This window comes from Staurois parvus, unplaced genomic scaffold, assembly GCF_062004578.1.
Source record: "Staurois parvus isolate SC_StPar_1 unplaced genomic scaffold, SC_StPar_1.0 ptg001142l, whole genome shotgun sequence".
Classification (NCBI taxonomy): Eukaryota; Metazoa; Chordata; class Amphibia; order Anura; family Ranidae; genus Staurois; species Staurois parvus.
The window spans coordinates 71,906-87,579 of record NW_028318938.1 but is presented as its reverse complement, the minus strand read 5'-3'; the positions used below and the strand labels follow the sequence as shown (position 1 = coordinate 87,579).

General features: G+C 48.2%; 1 protein-coding gene across 1 annotated transcript in view; it reads left to right on the top strand.

The window, feature by feature from the left end:
• Window positions 1-15,674, top strand: part of LOC149439249 (NACHT, LRR and PYD domains-containing protein 3-like) — a 76,434-nt gene that overhangs the window by 44,502 nt on the left and 16,258 nt on the right. The window contains exons 7-8 of the mRNA XM_089659251.1: window positions 2,531-2,695; window positions 9,891-10,055. Of these exons, the coding sequence (XP_089515377.1) occupies window positions 2,531-2,695; window positions 9,891-10,055 (330 nt within the window). The remainder of the gene's footprint in view (window positions 1-2,530; window positions 2,696-9,890; window positions 10,056-15,674) is intronic.

Sequence of the window (15,674 nt, the reverse complement as noted above, 5' to 3'; positions counted from 1 at the left end):
CCATCAGAACTGATAGCAGGACAGACAATCCACAGGCCAAACCACCGCTGTGTCACCATCATCATCAATTCACTCTGCTAAGGAGGCCTTTTCCCTATTGCTCCAAAAGTCCTGTAGCCCAAAGAAAAGTTGCCCTGTACCAACAATCACTTTTATCAGATTAGCCACTTGTTTCTTTAGACTCAGAAGTGACTAGTGCCCTAAAGGAACATTACATTTATAAAATTTCTGCTTGCAAGGGGAGTGTTATTCTTTTCTCTCTTTATTACACTGTTCCTCAGAGAGTTAGAGTCCACACGTCTCTTCACTTCGCACCAACTGGGCCCCATCACGTGCGTGGAAGACTCTTCATTGCCTTTAAAGAACATTGGTTGTTTTGGGGTAAAGAGCTCTTTTCCTTATTTCAGGCTATCTCCTTGCCATCAGGTCCTGAGGGCCCAAAGGGAGCTAGTCTACCTGTTTGATAGTCCTAGCTGCTCACTGGGGACTGTAAGGCCACGTCAGGTTGAGGGTATTGGTTTAGTTTCTGAAAACTAGTGGGTTAGTTTTCCTTAACTTTAAATCAACACAAGTATCAATTGATTTTACACATTCTAATTCTGTTTATGCTGTGTAACCAAGCCATATTGAAGTTTGCTATAAACCTCTTACTAGTTTACTTCAATAGGTGTGAGAATTCACTTTCTGGTGGTGATTTATTTCAGTTAAGAGTGTACTGTGATGTCAGAGGGGGTTGGGCTTTCAGAGTGGGGTCCAGATCCACAGGGAACCTGAAAACAATTCAGCAACTCCTAACGGGGTAGTGGTACATGTGGGGGCTTGTCCGGGATCTCCCTGTCCAGAGAGTCTGTGAACCCCAGGAAGAAAGGATGGAACCCATGCAGATCACTGCATGGTACCAAGAGGAGAATGCCAGAATGGTGTGCGGTGCTGAGCCTCCCTGGAGATGACTGGACTGAAAACCGGGTCGAGCAGATGCTGACAGCCTGCATCCCTGATCAGAGAGGGAGAATCCTCGACATCAGAAGTATTTCAGATGTTCCGAATGTTTTGATACTGACAGAATGTAAAAAAGGAATTCATCCTCTACTAGAACGAGAGAATGTACACCTGTCTGATACAGTAATGGCCCAGGTGTTTCGACAAGTCCACCCTGATGGCAGCTTAGAGAGTTCAAGGAAAGGAACCCTGGAACACGAGCCATCCACCTCAGCAGACATAGTGGGAAGCATACCTGTTACCTCACTGCTGGTGCCAGCAGGGGTTGTGTGTGTCATGTGTGTATTGTGTGTGTGCAGAATGTGTGTATCATGTGTGTGCACAGTGTGTGTGTATCATGTATGTGTGTATTGTGCACATGCAGCCCCTCTTGTGGGTGCCTGCACTGGAGAGCAGAAGTGAGTGCCCTCTCATCCTGCATAGATCCTGGCTTAGAAGAGGAGACCTGCCTTGTAATGGAGGTGTGCTGTGCAGTGTACTGGAATGTCCAGGGTGGCATAGCTGTGGATGGAGAATTGGATCCCTCTATGACAGGTGATGGGGTTGGGTGGAGTCCCTGCCCCCCCCATTATACTCCTGTCATTATTTGTATGTTGCAGTTGCACAGACCTGCTCAGTACTGCTCACCACACAATGACCAGGAATAAGCTGCTGCCTCCACTTCCAGAGATAATGGCCTCCCCCACCTCCTATTTCCCCCCAACTCTGCCCAAGGCGCTGCCTGTGTCACCGGCAAGCACTGCTCTCAATGGTGAGAGTAGTGTGCTGCCCTTGGGTCTCTGCAGCCCGTGCAATGTCACCAGGGCGCTGGCCAGGGACTAATTTTTGCTCTCCTTTAAATGTTGCGCATGGGGCGACTGCATCGGCTGCCCCCCCTCATCCTACGCCACTGGCAATTAGAGCCTCATATGAGCTTCCGATCACCTAACACAACCATCCACTAGTCAGTGTCAAGGGATCCCCCATTACTACACATCTTATATTCAGTGTCAGGGGATCCCCCATTACTACACATCTACTATTCAGTGTCAGGGGATCCCCAATTACTACACATGTACTATTCAGTGTCAGGGGATCCCCCATTACTACACATCTACTATTCAGTGTCGGGGTCCCCCATGACTTCCTATGAGTACAGAGCTCTTATTAGCAGAGATAAATAGAATATCAGATAAAATCCTCCCGTCCAATCACTAGCAATGCTGATTCCGGCCTCACACTGTCTGCTGATCCCATTCATGCTCCATACACAAGGAGATGATAGCACAATACGAGTCATGTCAGTGGTATTCTGTGCTCATCCTGTGTATGGAGATATCACCGTCTGTACACATGGAGGACAATATTGGGGGGTCTACTCCATTATAACATTTGTCTTATAAAATTCTATTTCCTGGAGATTTATAAAGTGAATAGAAATGATTCCAATAAAGAGAAATGAGTTCCATCCATGTATAGAATAGTTCCATTCATTCCTGGGGGGGGGGGGGGATTCATTTTCTTCTGGTAACATTCTTTTCTTCTTCTACAGATTGTCCTATAATGACCTGACAGACAGTTCCTGCCCCCACCTGGCATCTGGAATAAGAAATAACCCGACACTGAGGACACTGGACCTGTCTGATAACAATCTGGAGGGTCCTCATTTCGGGGATCTGATGGCGGCTCTGACAACAAGCCGGATAGAGGAATTACGGTGAGTATAACAGGACTGACTGAGACAATTATATTCTGGGACAGATTAACATTCAATTGTCTAAATCTTCAGATCTTCTCTAACTCTTTTATCAGCAATAAATTAGACTTTTTCTACAGCTGGCCATAAGTGGATCAAATATGGACAGGTTTAGTAAGGACCAGCCGAGATCTGACCCATCTATGGGCAGGCTGGTTGTACTGAAGATGATCCGTCAATCACATTCAGTACAACCGTCCTCTGGGACTTTTTGCATTCGATCACTGCCGGAGGTCTATAGCAGCTAACAGGGATCAGTGTTCTGCTGGCAGGGAAGGTTTCCTGTTGGCAGAACACAGTTGTGCGGCAGGAGTGATTCCCCTATCCATTCGGACTGTGTTGATGGGGGGATTGAGCAATTGTCTTTTTTTCCACCCATAGTGGAAGGAAAGAATATTGTATAGTCTGTAGCTTACTTAAACCTCACCACACACAGTACAGTCTGTGGAACCTAAGGGGTTAATCCTCTGCATTGTATAAAAAGGCCAATTGATCCTTTCTGCTCTGTTCCTCCTTTTTTCTGTTTACAAACGATTTTATTGTATAAAAGTAGACTGTAAAACAACAGTACATTTTCGCATAGAACTTATAGCAAAAACAAGGCACTTCTGAATAGTACAATACAGAAAAGTATATTAATTTAAGAGAGAGAAGGGATAGAGAAAAAAAAAATAGATTGCGAGTACATGAAATGTGTAAATGATAAGGTAGATTAAATGATACATCTGTCAACAGTATATGCCATTCAGCTTTTACTGGGAATGTTATTAATCATGCAATAAATGTCTATAATCCCTCCATGACTCCCATTTTTTATCAAATAAGTGCATTTTATCCAGTAGGGTATAATGAATGCGTTCCATGAGCATTACATTATCAATTCTGTGTAAGACGGAGGTCAAGGGTACAACATTGGACTTCCAATGTAAGGCAATAGACCATAAAGTGGCAATACATATAGTATGTATCAATCTGATAATGGCATCAGAGACCCCCGGGATATGAGCCCCCAATAAACAGGTCTGCATAGACAATCGTATCTGGGTACCCGCCAGTGAGGTAGCCACCTCAGATATCTTGGACCAAATCAATGATATGATGGGGCAATCCCAAAATATATGAACCAAAGTTCCTGTGAGGCCGCAGCCCCGGAAACAGAAGGGGGACGTTTCTGGGAACAGAACATGTAGTCTTGATGGGGTGTAATACCATCTGGTTAAAACCTTAGGGGCCGTCTCACGAACAGAAAGAGATCTAGAACACTTACATATGTTATCCACCATGGAGTCCGTTGTGAGCGGTACAAAATAGATGAAGCAAAACGTGGACGCTTATTACCCCAGATAAAATTGTTAATAGTTCGCTGAAAGTGGTCCAAAAACGTTTTCGAGACCGGGACTGGAAGTACTCTAAAAAGATAAAGTAGTTTAGGCAAGATATTCATTTTAACCGCCGTGACTCTACCCAGAAAGGAAATATGGTAACCATGCCAAATCTTTAATAGAGTAGAGAGACGTGATACACATGGTGGATAATTAGCAGCAAACATGTCCGAGTATCTGGGAGTGAGATTAACACCCAAATAAGATATCCGATCTGTAGACCAGCGGAATGGAAAAGAACTACGGAGAGATGCACTTAGGTAATCAGGAACATTAACAGGCATAATCACCGATTTGGTAAAATTAACAGTGAGACCTGACGCTATAGCAAAATCATTCAATACGGCACATAAATTAGGCAATGAGGTTAATGGGTTAGTAAGAAACAGCATAACATCGTCAGCATACATGCTTATTTTGAAATGTGAAATTAATAATGGATAGCCAGAATTGTCTGGATGTGATTTAATCGCCACTGCCAGAGATGAGATGAAATAGCACCCGAGGTGGTGCGCAACTTATAGACATGTGGGGGGCGCAGAGAGTGGTTCAATTTCCTTGCAAACATAGTGGATGCTGAGTTGCTATGTAACAAGAACGAGGCCTTCGACCAGCAGAGAGCTTTTTCAGTCTTTTGGGAAAGCAGAGTATTCAATTCTAAACGCTTTTGAGACAACAACTGTTTATTAAGAAGAGATGGATTAGCAATATGACTTCTATAATGTGCTTCTAATTCTCGGGTAAGAAGTAGTATTTGTTGCCATCGTTTTCTATTCCTGGATGAGGCCATGGAGATAAGGCGGCCACGTAGGACCGCCTTATGGGCTACCCATAGTGTGGCTGAAGATATATCAGGAGTAGAGTTAGACTGAAAGTATTCCCAGATAGATGTAACCACCTCTTGGTGAGAGTCAATATCAGTAAGCATAGAGTCATTAAGTCTCCAAGAGAAGGGGGTAGGTGCCAATCCTATAAACGTGATAGATAAAGCCATAATATCGTGATCTGACTAGGGGCTCAGGTGAATGCAAGCTGTCCTAGAATTCGCTAATAAAATAGGGGTACAATATATATAGTCTAATCTGGCATAAGAGTCATGTGGGTGAGAGTAAAATGAATAATCCCTGGCTCCCACATTGTGCGCTCTCCAGGCGTCCACCAACTGGAGGGAATCTAGTTTCTTAGTAAGGGATTTTGGGAAAGCCTGGGAAGAGGAGCTCCGGTCCAGAAGAGGGTTTGCTACCAGGTTAAAATCCCCACCCACCAATAGATGGGGGGACAATAACCTATCTAGGACGTCAAAAAATTTTGAAAAAAAGGAAGCTTGTGCCGAATTCGGTGCATAGATATTTGCAATAGTAAGTTCTCGGCCTGAAAGGGTGCCTTTAAGAATGATAAATCTGTCCGGATCACGATAGACCTGTTGGACCTCAAAGGGAAATGAATTATGTAGAAAAATAGCTACTCCTCTACTTTTGGAGGAATATAAAGTATAATACCCCTGCCTATAGGATTTATGAAAATATGTCGGGTGTTTGGCGGCTGCAAAATGTGTTTCCTGTAATAAAATAATTTTAGCCCCTAATCGCTTATATTGAAGAAAGGCTGTTTTGCGCTTATTTGGTGAATTGAAACCCTGGACATTATGCGAAATACATTGAATTACCATAGTATACAAAAGTTGTAGCTATCAGCAGAAAAATACACATTGAAAAGACATCTCCCAGAATTATTTGGCTAGACAGGCAGTAGTACCAGCATAGGGGACATCCAGACCCCAATATGGGGGTCGTGATGTCCACAAACCGGCACAAAATCAACATTATGTACTAAAGCTTTGAAAAGAGAAAAAATAAAGAATAATAGAAGTGAAGCTTTATTAGCTCCTGTAATTAAAAGGGTAACTGAGAAACATGGATCAGGCAGGCAGTTTGTCATACCTGAAAAAACAAAAGGTTCAAACATCAAAGGGCCAAATGGGCCCAAACCCTGTCTCCGTAAAACATGGAAAACGGAGCTGCCACCCCACAATCGGGCGGTAACACCTCCGGCCATGTCAGGTGGCAGGGTGGGGGAACGTGCTCAAGAGTTGTAAAACCATGAATTAATGGGCAGTATTAAGAGGGTCCGAAGACCCTTGTTAAGCCTCAACACATCCAGCTATCAGTGAGAAAGCATACATAAGTCTCAGAAACACAGAAATATCACAGCAGTGACCACAAAATGCACATCCTTAAGATTTAAGAGGTACAAATGAGCATAATCCCTATATCCCGGTTTTTGTCTCAGTCATAAGAAACTGGGATCAGGACTAAGGGTTGTCAAAATAATGGGTAATAGGCAAGTGAGCATGGTCCCGTCAACCCGGTTCTTGTCGGACTCTCCTTTTATCCCTCTGTGGAGATGGAGTGTGCCAAATGGGAGAGACACCAGGGGTGGAGGGTGGACGTTGAGGTGATGGGGCGTCCGCCAGGCGCAACTTGGCCAAGATTTCTCTACCTTCGGGAAGGGATGTGGCTATATATGTGCTCCCATTATGTGGAACTAATCAGCTTAAAAGGGAAGCCCCATTTGTAGCGAATACGAGCTGAGAAAAATGCAGTTGTAACTTCTTTCATTTTTCTGCGTTTCTCCAACGTAGCCGGAGAAACATCTGGAAAGATTTGCAAAACCGAGCCATCGAAGGAGATCGTTGGGGTATTGCGAGCAGCTCTAAGAATATCTTCTTTGGTCAGGAAATCCTTCATATATTTCCTGAGAGAGAACATTTGTGCTTTTATGTAGTTCTAATTGGAATTTAGCGGCCAGCTTGGTGTACATAATTTCCAGGCAAGATTCCAAGTCCCCTTTTGTAAGCTGCTGTACATCTTCATTAACCAGAGCCAATGAAGGAGCTGTGGTATCCTGCGTGGGATCGGACAGGGATGCTCGTTCTGTATTTGGAGACATGCTGCGAATCTCGTGTGCCTTAAGTAGGTATGTCGTGAGGGACTTTTGAGCTCGTCCCTTTTTTTCTTGGTGGACGGCATACAGGGAGTCTCCTGGGGGTGATCAATTGGAAATTGGATAGCATAAAGAGATAACAACCCCAGGGGACCTATAACGCCCGAAACAGGTTTAGGATTGTAGTTACATAGATGCTATCCACAGAAACGTTGTATTGTAAAAATATTTAGCGAACCGTGAGGGCATAGAGAAGGCATAGGCCGTGGTATATCATTAATAGCTCACAGGAGCAAGATGATGGCTTCAGCTCCCACCTCAGGGCCCGAGAGGGACGAGGGGCACGTGTGGAACAGAGGTCCCCTAATGATGAGCTCTGGGCCCTCCAGGGCAGATCCAGGGGCCCCCGGCACTTTACCGGAGCACTATATAGGCCTCTGGGCCCAACAGGGGCCGTGGCAACAGAGGAAGGCAGCTTCTGGGGCAGTAAATGGAACCCCCGTTCCCTGAATCACTGGAGGGGGACCCGATGACCAATAGCCGCCAGCCCCCTTGCCTCCCGTACTCACTGTGACCCAGATGAGAGGAGGTCCGTATCGGGTGGAGCAGGCCGCAGACGTCCGGTGCCACGAGAGTGGCAACACCTAACACCTCCCAGACTCAGGGGGCACAGAAAATGCCTTTAATAATCCTCCGCTGCCCGGATGGCCGTGGATGTAGGTATTAGCCGACGGAGCCCTGGACCATGCGGCCGCGCCAGGCCTCGGATGACCACCGTCACAACGGGCAGAAATATCGCCCAGAGCCCATCTCCCAGGGACAGGAGATATGCCCAGGAGCCTCCGCTGCCCCGCTGTGGCCCGTAGCTGCCCAGATGGCAGTGGATTATATAGGGTTAGGCCGGAGCCCTGGATCTTGCGGCCCTGCTAGGCCGCGGATGTCCGCCGCTGCAGAGGGCGGAAATATCGTGCGGAGCCCCTCTCCCAGGAACAGGAGATGCCTCCAGGAGCCTTTGCTGCCCCGCTGCTGCCCAGATGGCAGTGGATTCGGCAGGTCGGTGCCGGAGCTCTGGATTATGCGGCCGCTCCGGTCGCCATCTTGGACACGCCCCGTTCCTCCTTTTTTCAAGAGACCACCTCTTATCTTATGATAAGACAGACTGAACCGTAGGCATTTTGCACATGCTCAATTTAGTATGTATTGCTAAAGAGGTTTATTTTTTTTTCCTTGGGAGGGTGCATGTGATCAGCACAGGGCCAATCAGCCCTTTCCGGACAGATCAAGGGTTCTGCATCCTCCTAGAACAGAAAGAAAACTCCTCCTACAAGCTTTAACCAGTGCTCTGCTGGACACTGATAGAAATCAAAACACTGCTATATACTGCTGATGAGAAAAGGTATTTAGCAGTTTATATTTACTAAAATAATTGCATTTCCATGTTGTGTGTACTGTGGGAGACCGGATATATTGAATGCAGGGTCCGGGGAGAGCAGATATAGTGAATGCAGTTTCCGGGGAGAGCAGATATTGTGAATGCGAGGTCCAGGGAGAGCAGATATAGTGAATGCAGGGTCTGGGGAGACCAGATATAGTGAATGCAGGGTCCGGGGAGATCAGATATAATGAATGCAGGGTCCGGGGAGACCAGATATAGTGAATGCAGGGTCCGGGGAGAGCAGATATAGTGAACGCAAGGTCCGGTGAGAGCGGATATAGTGAATGCAGGGTCCAGGGAGAGTAGATATAGTGAACGCAGGGTCTGGGGAGAGCAGATATAGTGAACGCAAGGTCCGGTGAGAGCAGATATAGTGAATGCAGGGTCTGGGGAGAGCGAAGATAGCGAATGCAGGGTCCGGAGAGAGCGTATATAGTGAATACAGGGTCCGGGGAGAGCGGATATAGTGAATGCAGGGTCCGGGGAGAGCGGATATAGTGAATGCGGGGTCTGGGGAGAGCGGATATAGTGAATGCGGGGTCTGGGGAGAGCAGATATAGTGAATGCAGGGTCCGGGAAGAGCGGATCTAGTGAATGCGGGGTCCGAGGGGAGCGGATATAGTGAATGCGGGGTGCAGGGAGAGCGGATATAGTGAATGCAAGGTCTGGGGAGAGCAGATATAGTGAATGCAGGGTCCGGGGAGAGCAAATATAATAAATGCGAGGTCCAAGGGGAGCGGATATAGTGAATGCCGGGTCCGGGGAGAGTGGATATAGTGAATGCAGGGTCGGGGGTTTAGTAACACTCTACATTTAGTTTGGTATCTGTATAAATAGATGACATTAAAGATGCTCATACATGGGAGAATCTGATCTTAATGCAATGAGTGATCAGACCATCAAACAAATTCTTTTCATCCGGCATGCTATTCAGTTCCGGAAGATCTCCCCATTACTGAACATTTGTTACCTAGCGCCATGACTTCCTATGAGTACAGAGCTCTGATCAGCAGAGATAAATAGAATATCAGATACAATCCTCCCGTCCAATCACTAGCAATGCTGATTCCGGCCTCACACTGTCTGCTGATCCCATTCATGCTCCATACACAAGGAGATGATAGCACAATACGAGTCATGTCAGTGGTATTCTGTGCTCATCCTGTGTATGGAGATATCACCGTCTCTACACATGGAGGACAATATTGGGGGGTCTACTCCATTATAACATTTGTCTTATAAAATTCTATTTCCTGGAGATTTATAAAGTGATGGAATATAAATGATTCCAATAAAGAGAAATGAGTTCCATCCATGTAGAGAATAGTTCTATTCATTCCTGGGGGGGGAGGGGGGTGTCATTATCTTCTGGTAACATTCTTCTCTTCTTTTACAGATTGTCCTCCAATCACCTGACAGACAGTTCCTGCCCCCACCTGGCATCTGGAATAAGAAATAACCCGACACTGAGGACACTGAACCTGTCTAGGAACAATCTGAAGGGTCCTCATTTCAGGGATCTGATGGCGGCTCTGACAACAAGCCGGATAGAGGAATTACAGTGAGTATAACAGGACTATTTAAATAAAACCACTTCCTAAATATACAAATTCAACTCCCCCACAGCACAATCAACACCTTCACCCCTGAAGATGTGTAAAATAATATAATACAGAAAATGCTGCTAAATAGTTGAAAACTCCTCAATAACACACTACAAGTGAAGTCCAATCTCTAATAGCCTTCCTGTGTAATCACGGTGAAAAATTGTGTCCAAAGGAAATATAAATCCTTACAACGATTTCCACGATAAATGTCCCCTCAAAAAAAGAAAAACATCACATATACAGTCTCCACGGCACTACCTGGATTCATCAGCCATAGTACTCCATGTGTCCCCATACACCTCTTGAAATGTGCTCTGAACGTCATCTAAGGCACATCAATAGAAGAACACAGTCTGTTGAACATAATACTACACAAACATTAGATGTTGCCATTGTTTAATTGCACATAACATGTAAACATTCACAGTGCAGGGAGGAAAAAGTATGTGAACCTTTGGACTTAATAACTGGTTGACCCTCCTTTGGCAGCAATAACCTCAACCAAACGTTTCCTGTAGTTGCAGATCAGACCTGCACAACGATCTGGAGTCATTTTGGACCACTCCTCTTCACAAAACTGTTTCAGTGTAGCAATATTCTTGGGATGTCTGGTGTGAATCGCTCTCTTAAGGTCATGCCACAGCATTTCAATTGGGTTGAGGTCAGGACTCTGACTGGGCCACTCCAGAAGGCGTATTCTGTGCTGTTGCAGCCATTGTTTTGTTGAATTACTTGTATGCTTTGAGTCATTGTCCTGTTGCATCACCCATACTCTGCGGAGCTTCAGTTGGAGCTTCAATGACAACAATCCGTCCAGGCCCTGAGGCAGCAAAGCAGCCCCAAACCATGATGCTCCCTCTGCCATGTTTCACAGTGGGGATGAGGTTTTGATGTTGGTGTGCTGTGCCTTTTTTTCTCCACACATAGTGTTGTGTGTTCTTCCCAAACAACTCAATCTTGGTTTCATCTGTCCACAGTATATTTTGCCAGTAGTGCTGTGGAACATCCAGGTGCTCTTTTGCAAACTTCAAACGTGCTGCAATATTCTTTTTGGACAGCAATGGCTTCCTCCGTGGTGTCCTCCCATGTACTCCATTCTTGTTTAATGTTTTCCTTATTGTAGATGTGTCAACAAAAATGTTAGCATGTGCCAGAGATTTCTGTAGGTATTTAGCTGACACTCTGGGATTATTCTTTACCTCATGCAGCCTTCTGCGCTGTGCTCTTGCAGTCATTTTTACAGGACGACCACGCCTAGGGAGAGTAGCAACAGTGCTAAACTTTCTCCATTTGTAGACAGTCTGTCTTACCGTGGACACATGAACATCAAGGCTTTTGGAGATACTTTTGTAACCCTTTCCAGCTTCATGCAAGTCAACAATTCTTGATGGTAGGTCTTCTGAGAGCTCTGACTACGCTCTGCCTGCTCCTTTGTACCTTGCCTGCCCGTTTGCTACCGACCCGGCCTGCCCGACTACGCCTAGTATTGTTCTTTTGTTATCTGTTGGGGGTTTTGGTTTGGTTTGTTTGCACTGTGTTTATGTTTAGTCTTGCACTGCGTTTATGTATTGTTTAGTCTTAAATAAATTATATTGTTTATACTATATCTGAAGCCTGCGTTTCCCTGTGTCAGTCCACACACCTCTGGTCATACCCGGAGCCCTGACATTACACCAAGGCCAATCCTGACCAGAAGGGGCTGCACAGGGAAGCCATCTTGGCTTATTGTTGCTGGGAAGGATGAATCTTGATGAGGTGGTGTATTTGTCTCTGCTAGTGTTTGATGACAGAGATTATGCTTATCAGACTCTGAAGAAGTATACCCGGGATCAACTACTAGAGTGCATAAGGATCGCTCATTGCATAGTAGATCAGGGCACAGAGTCCTCTGAGGTGCAACCATTGATTCAGGTTTGTGCTGAGTTGGTTTCATCTGGTACCCCCGAAAGCAGGGATGAATTTTTGCCACCATTTAGTGCCGACCAGGTAGAGTCCCTGGTATGGTTATTGGAGGATGACGTGGATTACTTTCTGGAGCGTTATTCTGCATGTTCACAACAGGTACTAAGAGACTGTATAAACGCAGTGCAGTCTTTGACCAGACAGGCTTTGTGTAAGCTGAGGTTTGTTCAACCCATAGTGCAGACATGGTCAGGCTTGTTGCACCGAGCCTCAGTCAGCTTGCAACGTCATTCCTCTGCTCAAGGCACTCTTCCTGCATCCCCGACAGCACCCCCAGTGACGGCCCAGTATACTCTGCTAACTACCACATATCAGTCCCCTGCTCCCACTCGCTGCACCTATCCTTTCTTTAACCCTGTAAAGAAGTCCTCTGTAGGAACTGCTCCCTCCTTTGTTCCATCCCCCAGCTCTTCTCTGCCTACAGCTGCTCTATCCACTTACAAACCTGCGCTTAATTCCTGTGCTCCAGTAACTAAAACCAGGAAAAAGCAAAAATTCTTTCCAACCAGTACCATCCTGCCAGTATCCAAACCGGTCAGCCTGCCGTCTGAGAACCCGCCTTCCGTGGTTCAGCCTGGTGCCCCAGCACCCGCAATTCAGCCTGATACCCTGATGCCTGATGACCCAGTGTACGGTACCCAGCCTGATGGTTCTACCCAGCCTGATGTTCCTACCCAGCCTGTTAAACTGATCGAGCCAGATGACCTGTTGCCAGATGACCCAGTGCCCGCAGTCTTGCCAGATGACTCGGCGCCCGCAGTCTTGCCAGATGACTCGGCGCCCGCAGTCTTGCCAGATGACTCGGCGCCCGCAGTCTTGCCAGATGACTCGGCGCCCGCAGTCTTGCCAGATGACTCGGCGCCCGCAGTCTTGCCAGATGACTCGGTGCCCGCTGTCGAGCTTAAAGACCCGATGCCCGCTGTTTTGCCAGATGACTCGGTGCCCGCTGTCTTGCTTGACGACCCGATGCCCGCTGTCTTGCCAGATGACCCGGTGCCCGCTGTTTTGCCAGATGACTCGGCGCCTGCTGTCTTGCTAGATGACTCGGTGCCCACTGTTGAGCTTGACGACCCGATGCCTGCTGTCTTGCCAGATGACCCGGTGCCCGCTGTTTTGCCAGATGACTCGGCGCCCGCTGTCTTGCTAGATGACTCGGTGCCCACTGTTGAGCTTGACGACCCGATGCCCGCTGTTTTGCCAGATGACTCGGTGCCCACAGTCTTGCCAGATGACTCGGTGCCCACTGTCTTGCTTGACGACCCGATGCCCGCTGTCTTGCCAGATGACCCGGTGCCCGCTGTTTTGCCAGCTGACCCAGTGCCCGCTGTGTTGCCAGATGACTCTGTGCCCGCAGTCTTGCCAGATGACTCGGTGCCCGCAGTCTTGCCAGATGACTCGGTGCCCACTGTGTTGCTTGTTGACCCGATGCCTGCTGTCTTGCTTGATGACCCAATGTCCGCTGTCTTGCCAGATGACCCGGTGCCCGCTGTTTTGCCAGATGACTTGGTACCCGCTGTCTTGCCAGATGACTCAGTGCCCGCTGCTCCGCCTGGTGGCCCGGTGCCCAGCCTGATGTGCCTCTGTCCGGTGCCCAGCCTGATGTGCCTCTGTCCGGTGCCCAGCCTGATGTGCCTCTGTCCGGTGCCCAGCCTGATGTGCCTCTGTCCGGTGCCCAGCCTGATGTGCCTCTGTCTGGAGCCCAGCCTGATGTGCCTCTGTCTGGAGCCCAGCCTGATGTGCCTCTGTCCGGTGCCCAGCCTGATGTGCCTCTGTCCGGTGCCCAGCCTGATGTGCCTCTGTCCGGTGTCCAGCCTGATGTGCCTCTGTCCGGTGTCCAGCCTGATGTGCCTCCGTCCGGTGCCCAGCCTGATGTGCCTCCGCCCGGTGCCCAGCCTGATGTGCCTCCGCCCGGTGCCAAGCCTGATGTGCCTCTGTCCAGTGTCCAGCCTGATGTGCCTCTGTCCGGTGTCCAGCCTGATGTGCCTCCGTCCGGTGCCCAGCCTGATGTGCCTCCGCCCGGTGCCCAGCCTGATGTACCAGTCCTTGATATCCCGCCAATTACCGGATCCGGGCGGTGGAACATTTTGCCCATTTAGGACGGTTTGGAGCATCCTGAGGCTACTCCTTGAGGGGGGGTACTGTCAGGAATGGACTCGCCAATAGTGGTGGGACTCACCTGCCTTGTGGGTTGCAGTACCAGGACTGGCCAGCGGGTGCTCTCAGCAACCAGAGGCTCACTCCTGCAGTCAGCCAAAACACCTGAGGCTGATTGCAGAAGGTGCATATAAGGAATGGCCAGGCCTGTGATCAGGGCCTTGGTGTATGTTTCCCAAAAGCCCCTGTACCTGCATCCTGTATGCTTCCTGTCTGATCCTGCTTGATCCCTGACTCTGATTGAACTCCGCCTGTCCTGACCTCTGCTATTCCTGACCACTCTCCAGTCTGCTCCTTTGTACCTTGTCTGCCTGATTGTTCCTGACCCGGCCCGTCTGACTACGCTCTGCCTGCTCCTTTGTACCTTGCCTGCCCGTTTGCTACCGACCCGGCCTGCCCGACTACGCTTAGTATTGTTCTTTTGTTATCTGTTGGGGGTTTTGGTTTGGTTTGTTTGCACTGTGTTTATGTTTAGTCTTGCACTGCGTTTATGTATTGTTTAGTCTTCAATAAATTATATTGTTTATGCTATATCTGAAGCCTGCGTTTCCCTGTGTCAGTCCACACACCTCTGGTCATGCCCGGAGCCCTGACACCTCACATACTTTTTCCTCCCTGCACTGTGAATGTTTACATGTTACTTACTTAACCTCCTCCTTTGCACTTGCACAGTGCATACAATCCACCACCCACATCGACGGTAATATCCTTGATCTTGTCTTCTCCAACCGCTGCGCTCCCCACAACCTCACTAACACCCCCTTCCCTCTCTCTGACCACAACCTGATTACCTTCTCTATCTCCTCGTCCTCCAATGCCTACCCCTCCATATGTCACACTACTACTAGCCGTAACCTCCGCAACCTTAACCCTGCCTCCCTCCTGTTAGGGATCCGGGTATGACCAGAAATGTGTGGACTGACACAGGGAAGTAGCAGGCTTCAAGAACACAGGCGTAGTCAGGCTGGAGAGGTGGAATGGTCAGGCAGGCCGTAAGGTACTGTCAGGTGCCACCTGGCAGTGTCTCTAGCAGCCCACAGCACGGATTTCCCCAGGGCGTGGGGTCTAAGTACCAGCCTGCTATTCATCAGGGCCCCTGATGGTGGGGATGGACTTGGTGCAGACTGGAACCAGATCGCGACCCCTGAGTGCGTCCGGCTGTGGTAGAGAGTACTGGCAGGGGAGTGCAGGAACACAGGATACCAGGTACAGGGGCTCATGGGAAACATACACCAAGGCCCAGATCACAGGCCTGGTCATTCCTTATATGCACCTCCTGCAATCAGCCTCAGGTGTTTTGGCTGATTGCAGGAATGAGCCTCTGGCTGCTGAGAGCACCCGCTGGCCAGCCCTGGTACTGCAACCCACAAGGCAGAAGAGACCCACCACTATTGGCAAGTCCTTTCCTGACACCTCCACTCTGCAGCTGATCAACTCCACGACCGCATCCTCCCCCT